Source organism: Parus major, chromosome 5 (genome assembly GCF_001522545.3).
Source record: "Parus major isolate Abel chromosome 5, Parus_major1.1, whole genome shotgun sequence".
In the NCBI taxonomy this organism is placed as follows: domain Eukaryota; kingdom Metazoa; phylum Chordata; class Aves; order Passeriformes; family Paridae; genus Parus; species Parus major.
Genome location: NC_031774.1, coordinates 50,205,733 through 50,219,304, shown reverse-complemented (window position 1 = coordinate 50,219,304; position 13,572 = coordinate 50,205,733). Strand labels below are relative to the sequence as shown.

The following is a 13,572-nucleotide window of genomic DNA, read 5'->3' as shown; positions in this document are numbered from 1 at the left end:
GGAAATATTTGCCAGGGTGAGAGGCCAGTGTTAGATTTATGTCCTGCAACAAACTGGCTGGATTTTGACAGTGGTCTGTGGTTCTGCCTGGTTCATTATTCTGTTTGCACTTTACTCCTGAGGCAAAGGGTTGCTCTCACAGGGGCCACAGAACCTAGAGAGTGGTATTTTATAGCATCTGAGCTCTCAGAAATGTTTTCCTCCATTGCTTACCGAGAATTAGACATATTCCCTGTTTCTGAGCATGGGGTTTACTGTTCAGAAAAGAGCCCCTGAGATCCCATGCTCATAAATCTGATATCTGTATTGAACATGCTCCATTTAAAAACAAACCAAAACAAACCACTATTTTTTTATCTCCTGGTAATAGCAGGCAAGTAAGACAGCTAAGTACAGCCTGAAACACAGTGTCAGGTTCTTCCTTTTCCTATGTCATCACACAGAAGAAGGAATTTGCAGCCAAAGAAATCCTCTCAGTATCAGCTTATAACAGCACGTGCCCAGACTGCACCCTTGAATGGCACTTGTATATTTCCAGGTACTTCCATGGCTTTGTGAAGAAAAATTTAAGGGACAACTCCGCTGCTATCAACTCCCTGGAAAAGGATTTGGAGCTCATTTATTTTCAGAGTAGAGGCAATACAATGCTCATGGCACTGCAAATGCATTTGTTAAGATACCAGGGGAATTCGACCCTAAATACCTGAAGACACCAGATCCTACTGCCAAAAGCCATACTGGAGTACACTTCAGATTAGAACCACACAGGTGTGCAGAATTCCTATATCCAAACATATAAGATATCCATTCAGCTTGCCTGCTTGAACAGAGCTAGTTACCCCAGCATCTAATCACCAAACCTTACTTTGCCTGTAGACAAATTCCAGGTAGGGAAGGTCATTCTTGATATACAGCAGGCCAAGAACCAGGAAAAAAAACTAAGAGCCAACAAGCTATTTTAATTCTGGAAAAAAATAAAATTATCTGTCTGCTCTTTTATATTGCTGGGAGCTTTTTAGAGTGTTGTGTATTTATTTAATACTTTTCAAAGTATTACATCCACAACCCATGTTCAGAATTTCTTCTGAAATGAACAGGACATGGAGGAAAGTTGAAATCAGATCTTTTGAGCTGAGAACTGTCTTTATACTAAGACAACATTATTTAAAAACTCCATCTCTGTTCAACCTACAGCTGTACCTACCCTTCATTATTTCATTCATCCTTTTCTTTCACTACTTGTAAGTTTAAAAAATTTAGAAGTAAAAATATAACATTTTACACTGGGAAAAGGCAGCCAGTTTTTCCAATGCAACACCTTTTGCATTAGAAGATGGGCTATACTGGTGACCAGCATCTATTCAGGGCCTGTCAAATTGCACAACACCTACTGCTAACCACAAAAATGACAGCACCTTCTTCCACAATTTGCTGCAGATCTCATGGGGCTTACTTGAGGTGTAAGTACAAACCTTTTTGCCAGTAATTTATTCATTTCTTCCATTAGTCCTCCTCCGCCTCCTCCGCTACTTGTTCGATTGGCATCGCTCTTAGAGACCCCACTGGGGCTGGATCCTCCTGAACCATCTTCTGGCTTAAGAGAGAAATCAGGACTGGAATTAATGAAAGGTTTGCTTTACAGCCATGCCCTTAATGATTAGTTTTCCCAAGTGGTAGGAACAGTGATCACAATCACAGCCCAAAACCAGAGATAGGGTGTGTTCTGCCTTGGAAAGGACACCCCACATGAATGTTACTAAAACCAAGACAGATCTGGGTGATGCAAATAAACAGGCAAATGATTAAAAAACTCACAGCGCTGCTTGTTCATAATTATGTTTATGCATGGTTAAACAACCCTTACCTAAGTGAACAGCTACTGACATAAGGACTCAACAGTCTACACTGGCTTTTTGTAAGTATAGTGTAGTTTTAACTACTTAAAACAAGTGAACACACTAATATCTAGTACAGTGGTGAATGATGAAGTAATGAAATCCTGGCAATGTGAGAAGTCACAGCTATTTTCTAACTCGTTATGTTCTGAAGAGCGTAAACTCTATCCAATATTTCCTGCTCAGCTTTATTTGCACTGCCAAATCACATTTAAAAGTTCACCCAATGGTAAGCTGCAGCATGTTTCACCATGTTTCACTCTGGGTTTGCAGACCATTACACCAAGCTGTGCCAGGCTTTCCCACAGCAGAGGAGAGCCCATCGGGGAGTCCCAGTGCCACCTCCTTACCCGTTGCACTCTCCTTAGTTTGGCACCAGCCAGAGCTGCTGCGAGCCCTGACACTGACCCATCTTCAGCGCCTGCCCCTTGGCCAACACCAGCCGGCAGCGGGGGCGGTGGCGGGGGCGCGGCTCCCATGGGTGGTGGAGGGACTGGGGGGGGTGGCGGAGGTGGGGGCCCCCCAGATGAAGCAGGGATCACAGCAGCACCACTGGGGTGGCCAGGTGGAAGTGTTGGGCCTGAAATGCAGAGAATAGGAATTAGATGTGAAGCACGATCTCCTCCAGCCCGCAGACAAGGTCACGTCCCCACTCCCAGCGCCATGGCCTGACTCCGGGACAAGTGGCCAATGCAAGGGAGCACCATGCATGTGAAGAATGGGAAGAGGTGCTTGTATCAATGGTCAGTCAGCCACAGTTGTGTCCTCCTGAAAGACCCTGTCACTGACAGTCTTCTCCCTCCTCTTCTCCCTGGCTGGGCTAGTGTTTCATTCTGTGTCAGAATCAGAACACAGACAACGCTTCCCAATTCATAAGTGGCATATTCTGCTGCTTCTCCCACAGCTCTCTATATGGAGATAATAAACTCCATGGACTTTGGCTGACATCAGCTTGTCAGGCAAACTGTGGGCCACAGTGACACATCCTCCTTTCTGTCATGTAGAAGGTGTGTGGCCTCAGCCAGTTTTGCAGAATAACCAGGGGACACTCCAGCTCCTGCAAAGCTCCTCTGAGCAGCAGCCTGTTGGAAAGGGCTGATGGTGACTCCATTGCAGTGTTTTACCTGTCTGTAACAGGTCAGTTGAACAAACACACCTCCCCAGGGGTATTTCCCCATGTACACTCTATCAGAACCCGCTGCTCTTGGTATTTATTCACAGCTTCAGTTGTTCAGTAAGTGTAACTTTGAAAGACAGGTGGGTTTTGATTGAGAAATATTTGGAAACCATATTTAACATTAACAGTTTGCTTTTCTTCTTCTCTAGGTTTTCTTATAATACTGCCTTATTTCTGCAGTTACTTCTGCCATTGTTTCACACTCCCAATTCCATTCTTGAAATGAACCATAGCTGCTATTAGAAATACTTTAAACATTTCAAGCCCTCTTTCGTTCATGAACATAATAGCTAGTAATTCATTGTGGGTACATTTAATTGTAATTGCAAAACTACACCCACCTAATTAGAGGGCAGCCTCAGGCAAAAATTGAACTGAGTCAAAATAATGGAGTGATGTGAGTTTAAAATAACTTTATTGAACTAAGTGGATTTTACGGACTTACATCAGCTGAAGGACAGAGCCTCCAGTGGTTACAGTAAAACTTTTAGCAGAAAGTAAAATGAAATATTTTCATTTTCTTCCTTTTCTAGGCACACCACTTTAGCATTATATGTGGTTATAATCCTGAATAGATCCAAGTCACAAAACATGCTCTGAATTGCAAATAGGCATTGCTTGAAAATTGTTCTCACTCCACAGGCTTTAGATAATAACGAGAAATCAAGGCCATATACGAAGTGACCAGACCCAAGCCTTTGAGCTGCCTTCAAAGAGAAAGGTTTGTAGGAAGTTACAGTGACAACCCCACAACTACAAATGCAGTGAATACCAGAAGAGAGTTTCTTGAATTAAATAAATTGCACAACCACAGGGGATTCTGGGTGTCTTAAACAAAATCCATGTTCTATGTTTCACTGGTAACAGAAAGACCAATTAACAAAAATAGTAAAAATCACAACCTCTACCAATATTCCTACACAGACAGGAAACCTACCGCAGACCTGGCCTCCAGCTTCAGAAGAGCCCATCCACTACGTTTGGAGCAGCTGAAAATAGGTTCTATATGAAGGTCTTTGAAACAATTTGACTCTGCTGAATGACAGAAATCTCGATCTGGGATAATACAGTAGGAATATGCATTGCAACAACCCAGCTACAGGGTCCTGGGTTTGTAATTCTTACTTTTTGCCTGGTCCCTGGACCAGCCCAGAGTGATTTTGATATTTTTTCCACCCCAGTTTCAGGAATCACATACAGCAGGAGTAGCTTTGGGTCTCTCAGCCCTTTTTCTATTGGTCAGGGGCAGTGCCAGCCTGGCTTTTTGAGCAGGTGACAGCTGAGCCTTTACACAGGTCGCGACTCATTCAAAATCAGTACTTACTCAAGTGGGCAGTGGCTGATGATGTCAAGTAAGGAGGGGTCCTCCTGGGCAAAGCCACCTCAGACACAGCAGCGTGAGGGGGAGGCAATGGAAGACAGTGTGACATGGGCTGACACCACTGCTGTGCAGGACAAGATGACAATTGGGAGGATGGGGAGGGAGCCTGGCCAGAGGAGCTGGGGGGGCTGGCGATGGTGGGCAGCGGGGAGCAGGCTGCAGCTCCTAGGTGTGGAAAGAAGGACCCATCCACGCTTTTCACGTGGGTTCCAGGGGGGCCTAAAGCAATTTGTTCTTCAGGGTGGCCATTCAGGGGTAAATTTGCTGAGGTCTCCCACCCTGCTTTATCTGTGGGTGCCTTGACCCTGTCAGGTGGGACAGGAATCACAGGCAGGATGGTGGGACCACGTGGCTGCAGGATGTCACCCCTCTGCAGAGATGGTGCATTTGTAGCAGAGGGAGAAGAAGACTGAGGAGAGCAGGAAAGAGAAGAGCCCCTGAGAGGCTGGTGAGACGGAAAGGGAAAATGGGAAGGATGGAGGGGCGGTGGAGACAGCGAGGTTTGCCTGTTGCCTGGCATGACAGTCCTGCCATTTGGGCAGGGTGGAGGGGAGGAACCTGGGGCTGTTGGCAGCTCAGAGGCCGAGTGCCTGTGCAGGAATTGCGAGGGCTCCCTGGCTCTCCGCTGGGATAGGAAAGGGGACTGACCGGCAGGCTCAGGGACAACGGGTGCTAAAGAGACAGCGCTGGCTTGAGGTAGCGGGGGGAGCACAACACCAGAGGCAGGAACATCGCAGTTACTAGAGGCAGGAGGAGGAGACTGGGGATGAGAGGGAGGAGGGCATAAGCCTGGTTGAAGGGTGGAAACTAAAAGAACAGAAAAGACAAATGTAAAGAATAAGGTGGGTATGCAGGAAGGAACGAAAGCAAGGCAAAGTGGAACAGAGGAAAAGGAACCGTGAAGTAAACTCAAACAGAAACTCAAACAAAGCAAAGAGGAGATGGTGCAGGCACCAGCTTGGGGATTTCCAGCCCTCAGCAGCACTGGAGGGGTGTGCAGAGCAGAACCCTGGCAGCATGGGCTGGGCTGCATGCTCTGGTGCCAGTGAGGCTCCTCCAAACCCCACGTGAATCTGAGTCAGGATCACGAGCATCGCCTTCGCACCAGGGACAGGCTCAAGGGATGTGCTGAACACAAAGGTGGCCACCTTGTAGGCAGAGAAGAAGCAGCCAGCAGACCCTAGGAACCATGTCCCATTCCTTGTGGATGCCAAGGCAGGATTTTGGCTAAGTTCCCTATACAGAGCAGCACACTGACCTCTGCAGAAACAAGAGTCCAACTCTCTGTCACCAAAGGCATATGCGCGTGTCTAAGCTTGTTTCTAGTCAAAAAGTTTAACAGCTGAGGAAAAACATTTCACTTATGTGGCCAGATTAACTGAAAAACTTGCCCAAAACCAAAGCCCAAACACAAAATGGCCATCTTGGCTTGCTTGCTCTGGCTCCTTTCAGAGAGACAAAGCCATACCTTGTAGATATAAACTATTCCTCTCAACTCCTCTCTCAGTTTAGTGCAACTCAGTATGCCGTAGAAGATTTTTGTAAGCTCATTAAATATCTATATTTTTTCCATTAAGTTCACAGAAGACTTCATGATCACAAAATCTCAGTGAAGAGCATCTAGAGCTGTATCTTCCTCTGAGCTACCTGTTCTCCTCAGGGGTGTGGAAGAAGCATGGCCAGGCCCCCTTAGTACACCTAAAACGCCCCTCAGCTGTACAAGTTTTGCCACGTGCAAAACCTGCCTAGCTCCACCTGCATGCCTCAGACCTGAGCCCCTGCAAAACAACACAGCCATGCCCAAATGCATGTAAGCCCTTAGCTGAAAATCTAATCTTTAAAATGAAATTGTAACTAAAAACACTTTTAGCAGTCTAGCTTTTGTACAGCACCCCACAAACACCAACAAACAGCAAAAGGAGACAGTCAGGGAGAGACTGTATCTGCTTGATTTGATACATGCCTGTGGTAGAGGTTCTTCTTTCCAGAGATTCCTGGCGTTGTTGCTGTTGCTCCATCACTTGTCTAAAAGAGCAATGAAAAAGCCCTTGGTCATTAGGTATTCCTTATAATTTTGAGTAAAACCCTGAGAAGCACTGTGTGTCTGGGGAGAGAGCTGATCCTGTGAGATGGAGGTGGGTCTGATTTCCCCTGCCCTGGCCGCAGCAGTGCCAGTTCACACACTGGACACAGCCCTGCATGCTCCGGACACTGCAGGGGTCAGTTGGTCCATTTCAGACAACTCCTCAGGGGCTCTGCAAAGGAACAGGCAGTGCCCAGTGCCCAGGAGAGCACAGCAAACATGCATGCTGTTAACCTGGAGCATAAGAGCATTGCAAGGAAAGAGGAAGTGGCGTCTCACGTAACTCCACAGAATCACGCATTGGGTAAGGCTGGAAGGGAGCACTGGAGGCCATCCAGTCGAACACCCCTGCTCAAGCTGGAGGACACAATCCCCAGGATTCTGTCCAGAGAGTTTCTGAATATCTCCAGGGAAGGAAATATTCAAAATGACACAGTCTAGAATATTTTATGGATCAGGAGCCCAAAGCACTTGTAGAATATTAGAATATTAGCATATTAGAATGAAAATACAGCAAAGCTTCATCTGTGTTTCAGTGCTGACTGTACAAAGCCTCTGTTGCTCAGGTGCACATCCAAGCCCCTTCTGGCCCTGGCCAGTGCAGCTGACAGCCCCAGCACAGCTGTCCCTGTGGCACCAGCACCCCCAGCAGTGCTGTGCTCCCTCTGCAAACGCTGATCTGAGCTGTGCACTGCTGCTCCTCCGGCACCTTCCCCCCAGGAGCTGCCAGCTCCGTGCTGCCCTGCTGGCCGGCAGGGAGAGGCTTGGGACAGCTCTGCAGGGATGTGCAGTTCCAAGGGCCCATCAGCAGAGTCTGCTCTTGCATGCTGGACTGCTCCTGCAGGAAGGGATGTCCCTGACCCCTGCCACAAACCCACCCTCGCTTGGCTCCTCCTAAGAAAACCCGATAGCCAAAAGCCAGACTGCTTGCCAGGCTCCTTGGCAGGCGCACGGATATGGACTAAAGATTTCAACAATATTAAAACACAGCTCTGAATTTACCCTGCTGAAGCACTTGGTAATAAAGTTTATTACTGTTTTCTTCCACAGCTCCTAGGTCAAATTTGCCCTAATTAGTTTCATTTATCCTTAGACCAGTCTTCATTGTGCACTTTTCTCTTTTCTCAATAGCTTTACTTCATGGTCTGTACAGTAAAACAAGCTCAACTCTAATCAACACTTCTATTTTGACTCCTTGCACAGTATTTTAAGACACCTCCCTGTTACATTTTTACTTGTACTTACCAGAGTCTGCAATGCTGAGCAATTCTATCTTATTTATATACCAACAGAAGCTTTTAAAATAAAAACTAGTCCATAAAAAAAAAATACATTATGTGGAAAAGAAAAAATATCCAAAATAAATTTTCCATACTTCATATCTAGTTCAATATATGGGAAAGGAAAATACATTGCTTTGTTGTGATCCTTTGCTGTGGCAGGATCAATTCTAAAGTGGTTTTGTGTTCAGGATATGAAATCCATGCAATTTGTAGAAAATTACAGGTTTCTGAGAAAATTATCATATGAGCAAAGGTGAATAACTTTTGAGAAAGTCTTGGTTGGTTCAACTGGTTTCATGTAAACTGTGATACTTTAAACCAAATAAATAGAAATCTTTACTTCAATAGGTACCCTAGCTCTTTCTTGATTGTTATGGATGCAACAACATCAATTGCACTACTAAATTTTCAATTGTTAACTCATGTACTAAGAATTTCCTGAACATATTGTCCCCTACGTTAGCTTGGCATTTATTAGCAAGATTTGATGATGCAGAACAACTTGATACATACATTTTCCTGATTAAACCTGGGGTTTAATCTATTTCTAGGTTGCTCTAGATAACCAACCTGGAAAATTCCAGTCTGACATGACAGTAAAGAAATATGGGCAAAACACCCCCAAATCATTAGAGCTGCTGCAGAACAGATTGAGGGGCAAAAATCCAAAACAGGGGCTAACCACTGCCACTTGAAGTCACCAGGGTTCATACCAGCCCTTTCTGCCCTTGGTCAGAAATAGTTTATATGTGCCAAATGCACCCTCCCACACATGCTAAAAGGAGAAGTTCTTAAACTCTTAGGAAGTCAAATTTATTCCAGTCAAACTAAATAAAGCCTGGGATTGGCACAAGGCTACTTAAGGGAGTATGGAGAGAGTAAAGTACAAGAGGGGACAAATTACACTCTGACTTAAAAAGATATTCTTTAAACATTTGTGTAAAGACCTCTAAAAAGCCTTTTAAACAAACAAATTTGCAGGGTAGATACCATAAGTTAATTTCCTTCCTGCTTGTAAGATGCTATAAAAAAAAACCCCTAGGCTTAAAATTAGGTCTGCTCAATGCTTAAGGAATGCATCAATATAATTAAAGCTGAAAGTCCTCTAGTGCAGATGCAGCAATATCTAACTGCATCTATTGGCATATCTTATTCCACTCCAGTGGAGCAAAAGAAGCTTTCCTAGGGCCATGTGCCCTGTAGCAGTCAAATATTACCTACCCAAAGGGCTTTTATTGTCTCTAAAAAATGGATAAATAAAATATTTTTATTCTAACATAGCTAAGCTGCTCACATTTTAAATGTACAGAATAGACACCCAAACTGGAGGCCTGACCTACATATGGTCTGCAGAATCAGTGACTGCCAGTGGTTAAAGGAAGAGCTGGATCAGGTTTTTCAGGAAGGCAGTGGGAGAGGCAACATTGCCTGCCTTGGCAAGAGCAGGGGCTCTCTGGCCTTTATGATAACTCTGCTATCCCAAAGTAAATCTCAGGTGAAATATCATCACTGCTGACCCATAAGACAGTCATGGGTAAATCCCCACTAAATCTCAGGTTATCAGGTTATCACAGTTATTAGTAAAGGTTCAGGAAATTAGTTTCCCTACACTTTCCTTACAGTTTTTGGAGGCAGGAAGACTCCTAAGTATCTACCAAGCAGAGTTTACCTAGAGTGTGAACTTTGGCTCACTTCACCCTTTAATAGTCATTACAGAATCATTTGCAATAATTAGAAAACATTCAGAACCAGCTTAAAATATGTACAAGTAAAAAGAGCAGTGCTTACTGGTGAACAAGGAGTGCATGTTCATCCAAGTTACAAACTAGAACTCTGCCACAGCTGATTAACTCACCTTCTCTGTGCTTCCATCTCATCTGGAGATGGACCATTCTGGATCTGGCGCTGGGCAGCTGGACCTACAGAAAAAAAGAGAGGAAAAGAAAACAAATGTGTCTGACTTCAAAAAAACAGTTCCACTCAGATCGCTTCTCCACCTTACTATGACAGATAAACTTCAAGCATTATTGTCTTCTCTGCTTTATTATTATTTTTAGCTCTTTTTTCCCTATTAGACATATCTTTGCCTCCTGAACATTTTTAGTCCCACTGGGAGAATCCAGGGGCTAAATGTGGGAGCAGATTTGTCCAGAAACTTGGCACCACAGTTGCTGTAGATTACATACTAATCCTTTGGTGAGGTGAAGACTTTCAGTATTGCAAAAGTTTTCCTGTAGGACAGCCCATTGCACTGAGATGCATTTTTAGCTTTGGCATGGTTCAGCTCCATCCTTCTAGTATTATTCTGTGCTTGCACAGAAATTCAACTGCCTTGCTGATCCTGGGAGCACACATGGTGCTAACTTGTGCTGCTCTGATGCTGAGCTGGCATCGAAAGCTGCCTGATCAAAGGTGCAAAGAGATACAAAATTAAACTAGACTTTCACTTTCAAAAGGTGTCTTTTCTTTTTACAATTCTGTGGTCTTCTGCTTCTGGGGGGATCCACATCAAACTGAGCTTCCACTGGCATCCACCAACAAAAGCTGACTATGCATGTGACCATTTAAGTCATACCTCCTCTCTTGACTGATCATTTAATCTCTGCTCTCAGATATTTAATCAAAGACATTGACACTACATGCCATTTTCAGAAAGAAACAGTTATTCTGAAAATAAAAATAACTATTGGTAACATAAGTGGTCTTGCCTTTATTACAAGAATTGTTCCATTCATTTGAGGAGGCGGGGTTCAACTGGAACTAAACAGATAAAACTGCTATTAAATCCAACAGCAGTTTCCCTGATAAACTGGGAAGAAGATCAGTTATGTGCAGGAAATTATTATGTCTGCCTTATTTTTTCATTTTTAATTTAAAACTTCACCCTTTTAAAAATTATCCAACAAGAGCAGATCAGAATTAAACACAACCTAAATATGTCACTCTCAAATTGTTAAGCATATTTATCTCTATATTCTTTATGTATTACTGCCAGACTGAATGTTATCTGAAAACCAATTAAGAAAGTATGAAAACAGGAAAGATGGCAGAAATGCATCGTAGTCAGAAATTCCAGAGCATCGACTGATCCTGAGGAAATCGTGCATATTTTTGAGATGTGTTTAAGGACTAACATTTGAAGTAAGGCTACAAAGAACTTTCTGAAAACCAGGCCTGTATATTCTAATTTTGGGTCTCCCAAAAATGAAGCAAGTGACAACCACTAAGCCAAAAGCTCTGACATTTAAAAATATCCTAAGATTGGTCATGAAGTGAAGACAGTTCACTTCTTTAATGACTCATGACTGACAACTTAGCTGTTTATCATAGGTCTTTGGCAAACTACTTAGACAGAAATGCCACATTTTGTAAAGATCACACGAAACAATGAACGCGGGGGAGCGGCTGATTGTTTTGGGCAGCAAACCTAGGCGAAAAACTTAGCAGGTATTTGGGAACTACACAGCAGGCGGCTCACGTGAAAGGAGTTTAAGGTGTAGCAGGGATCTTCTCAGAAACTACACGTGAGGAAGCCAGGGACAGCTTTTGGCCCGCTCAGCCACAGCTCAGGGACACACACGGAAGGCAGGGATTAATTTCATGCTTCATTCTGTACATGTATGCTCTGCTGCGCACGTACAGCAGACAGCTGTGAGGCTGACGGGGTTTCAATTCAACTGGATTTCTAGGCTTAATTCCCCTCCACATTTTTGGGTATTTCTCAGACAGAAGCAGACATGAGCAGTGAGTGCTCTTGGTGATGCCATCCTGATTTGAAGATGCTTCTCTAGTTGCCCTGTGTGCTGCCTCTGACCCTGCCAGCCTCTGGGAACAGCCTCAGAGAAGAGAACACACAGAGAACTTCTCAGCACAATGACCAGGAGAAACAGTTCTGCTCCTGAGCCGTTCGCAGCTTCTCAGCTGCTGTGAGCCACATTTTCACCAACTAATTAACGCAGGAGATACTCCGCGAATGTCTGTGTTTCCTCGCTTAGTTGCTTTGCAATAATCAACCACGCTTTTACATACGCATCTTGTGATTCAGCTGAAGGCAGGTTTTGGGAGCACACAGATGTTTTCCGTGTTTGTTTTTTCTCCTCCTACTCAAGCAGCGCAGCACCACTGCCCTTCCCCAGCTGTCCCTACAGACACGGGGAGCGCCTGGCACAGGGCGCTGCTTTGTGCCGGCTGCGGAGGTTCCCATGTGCCGCTGCTGAGATCTCCACGTCTGGAACCGCAAAAAAACGTCTGGCCAGCCAAAAAACATCAACAAAGCTCTCCCTGAAGGAAAACCCATGCCCCGGCTTCCACTCGCACCAGGAAGGCACAGACAGGAACAATGCCATCCTTTCTCTCCTGCTGGAGAAGCTCCAAGCAATGTTTCTTTTCTCTCTTTTGGCTACAACTGCATGAAACACTGACTGCATACGCTTAGAAAAACACCAAAAGTGTTTATTTCTCTGAGCAACGAGTATTTTGTGCTTCTTCAATACAGCGGGTCCAATCTAACACGCTTTCATTCATTATACAGAATGGAAGCAGCCCCTGTTTGGGGTTTCTGCAACTCGTACAGCCTCCATGGTGCTTCTGGACCAGCGTGGTGAAAGTGGTGGGCTAAGGAAAGGGGCCAGAGTCACAGCTGAATTGGAAATATATATGGGTTTTAAATTCATTATATTGAAAATTTTTGTTTTGCATATGAGAAAACATGATGATTTAATGAAAAACAAAAATACGAAACCCCAAAACCACAAACACACACACACAAACCCCCAGCAGATTATGGGAGGAAAAGGTGTCAGAGAGACAGACAGTTCTCCCTCATTGTTTGATGATTCCAGCACACACTTGGATTGTAGGAGACTGCTTCAGCCATCAGGTCTGACCTGTCATTGCTTATATTCTGGCAATGTGACAGAAACTCTTGCTTATCCTGACAAGAACAGAAGAAATCTTTCCAGATTGCAAGTTTCTGAAAAGCTTTTCTCTCCAACAGCAGTATCTTTCAAATAAATTGGCATTTTCTGTCATAAAACCCCAACATATCAGCTGTTGAAAGCACTTCTGACTGATGCTAATCCCATCAGGTCCCTGTTCAGGTACAGCCTGGGCCAGCGGGCAAACCCATGCTGGGACTCAGCTGTGTCAGGGAATTTGGCTGGGTTCACCATAACCTCTCCTCTTTCCCCCGTGCTCTTGGTGGGGCTCTTTGCTCCTGGTGGTGCTGCTGTCCCCCTGCCAGCAGCTCACCCCACAGTGAGCTGTGACAACCACAGGGCACTGTCCCCACTTCAGCCACAGCGCCCTGTGTCCCCATCCACCACCACTTCCCCATTCGCAGCCTGCCCAGAATTTTGGCTCTCTTGCCACTGTTGGGCAATCACGCTGCTGCTGCTGCTGCAGCTCTGTCAGCACTTTCACAGCTGCCCTGAGACCTCAGCCTACAGTGCTGGGGATGTCCTGGCACTGCCACACACCACCATAAAGCACCTGTAGGAGAGGGGGCCAGAATGGGGACAGCAGTGCTGGTGACTAGCTGTGACAGTGACACTCCCTTAAACTCATTACTAGAGACAATTAACCTGGACAAAGCACTGATCTAATTAGCCTAGATAAAGCCCGTAGATAAAGCAGGGTGCCTACGCTATTCCTCAGGCCCAAGGAGTACAACCAGCGTTGGATGACACAGCAGCTCAGGTACACCTAACTTTCCATGGCGAGCTGAAGGACTGAGCAGAGGGATCTCAGCTCCA

At 44.9% G+C, this 13,572-nt stretch overlaps 1 protein-coding gene across 7 annotated transcripts in view; it reads right to left on the bottom strand.

Moving 5' to 3' along the window:
* The window catches only part of EVL (Enah/Vasp-like), a 117,792-nt gene that overhangs the window by 9,549 nt on the left and 94,671 nt on the right, over nucleotides 1-13,572 (bottom strand). For all 7 annotated transcript variants that reach the window (XM_015630894.3, XM_015630892.3, XM_019007007.1 and 4 more), the window contains exons 4-7: nucleotides 9,675-9,738; nucleotides 6,417-6,478; nucleotides 2,246-2,475; nucleotides 1,473-1,594 (exon numbers count right to left, since the gene is read on the bottom strand). In XM_015630894.3, the coding sequence (XP_015486380.1) occupies nucleotides 1,473-1,594; nucleotides 2,246-2,475; nucleotides 6,417-6,478; nucleotides 9,675-9,738 (478 nt within the window). The remainder of the gene's footprint in view (nucleotides 1-1,472; nucleotides 1,595-2,245; nucleotides 2,476-6,416; nucleotides 6,479-9,674; nucleotides 9,739-13,572) is intronic.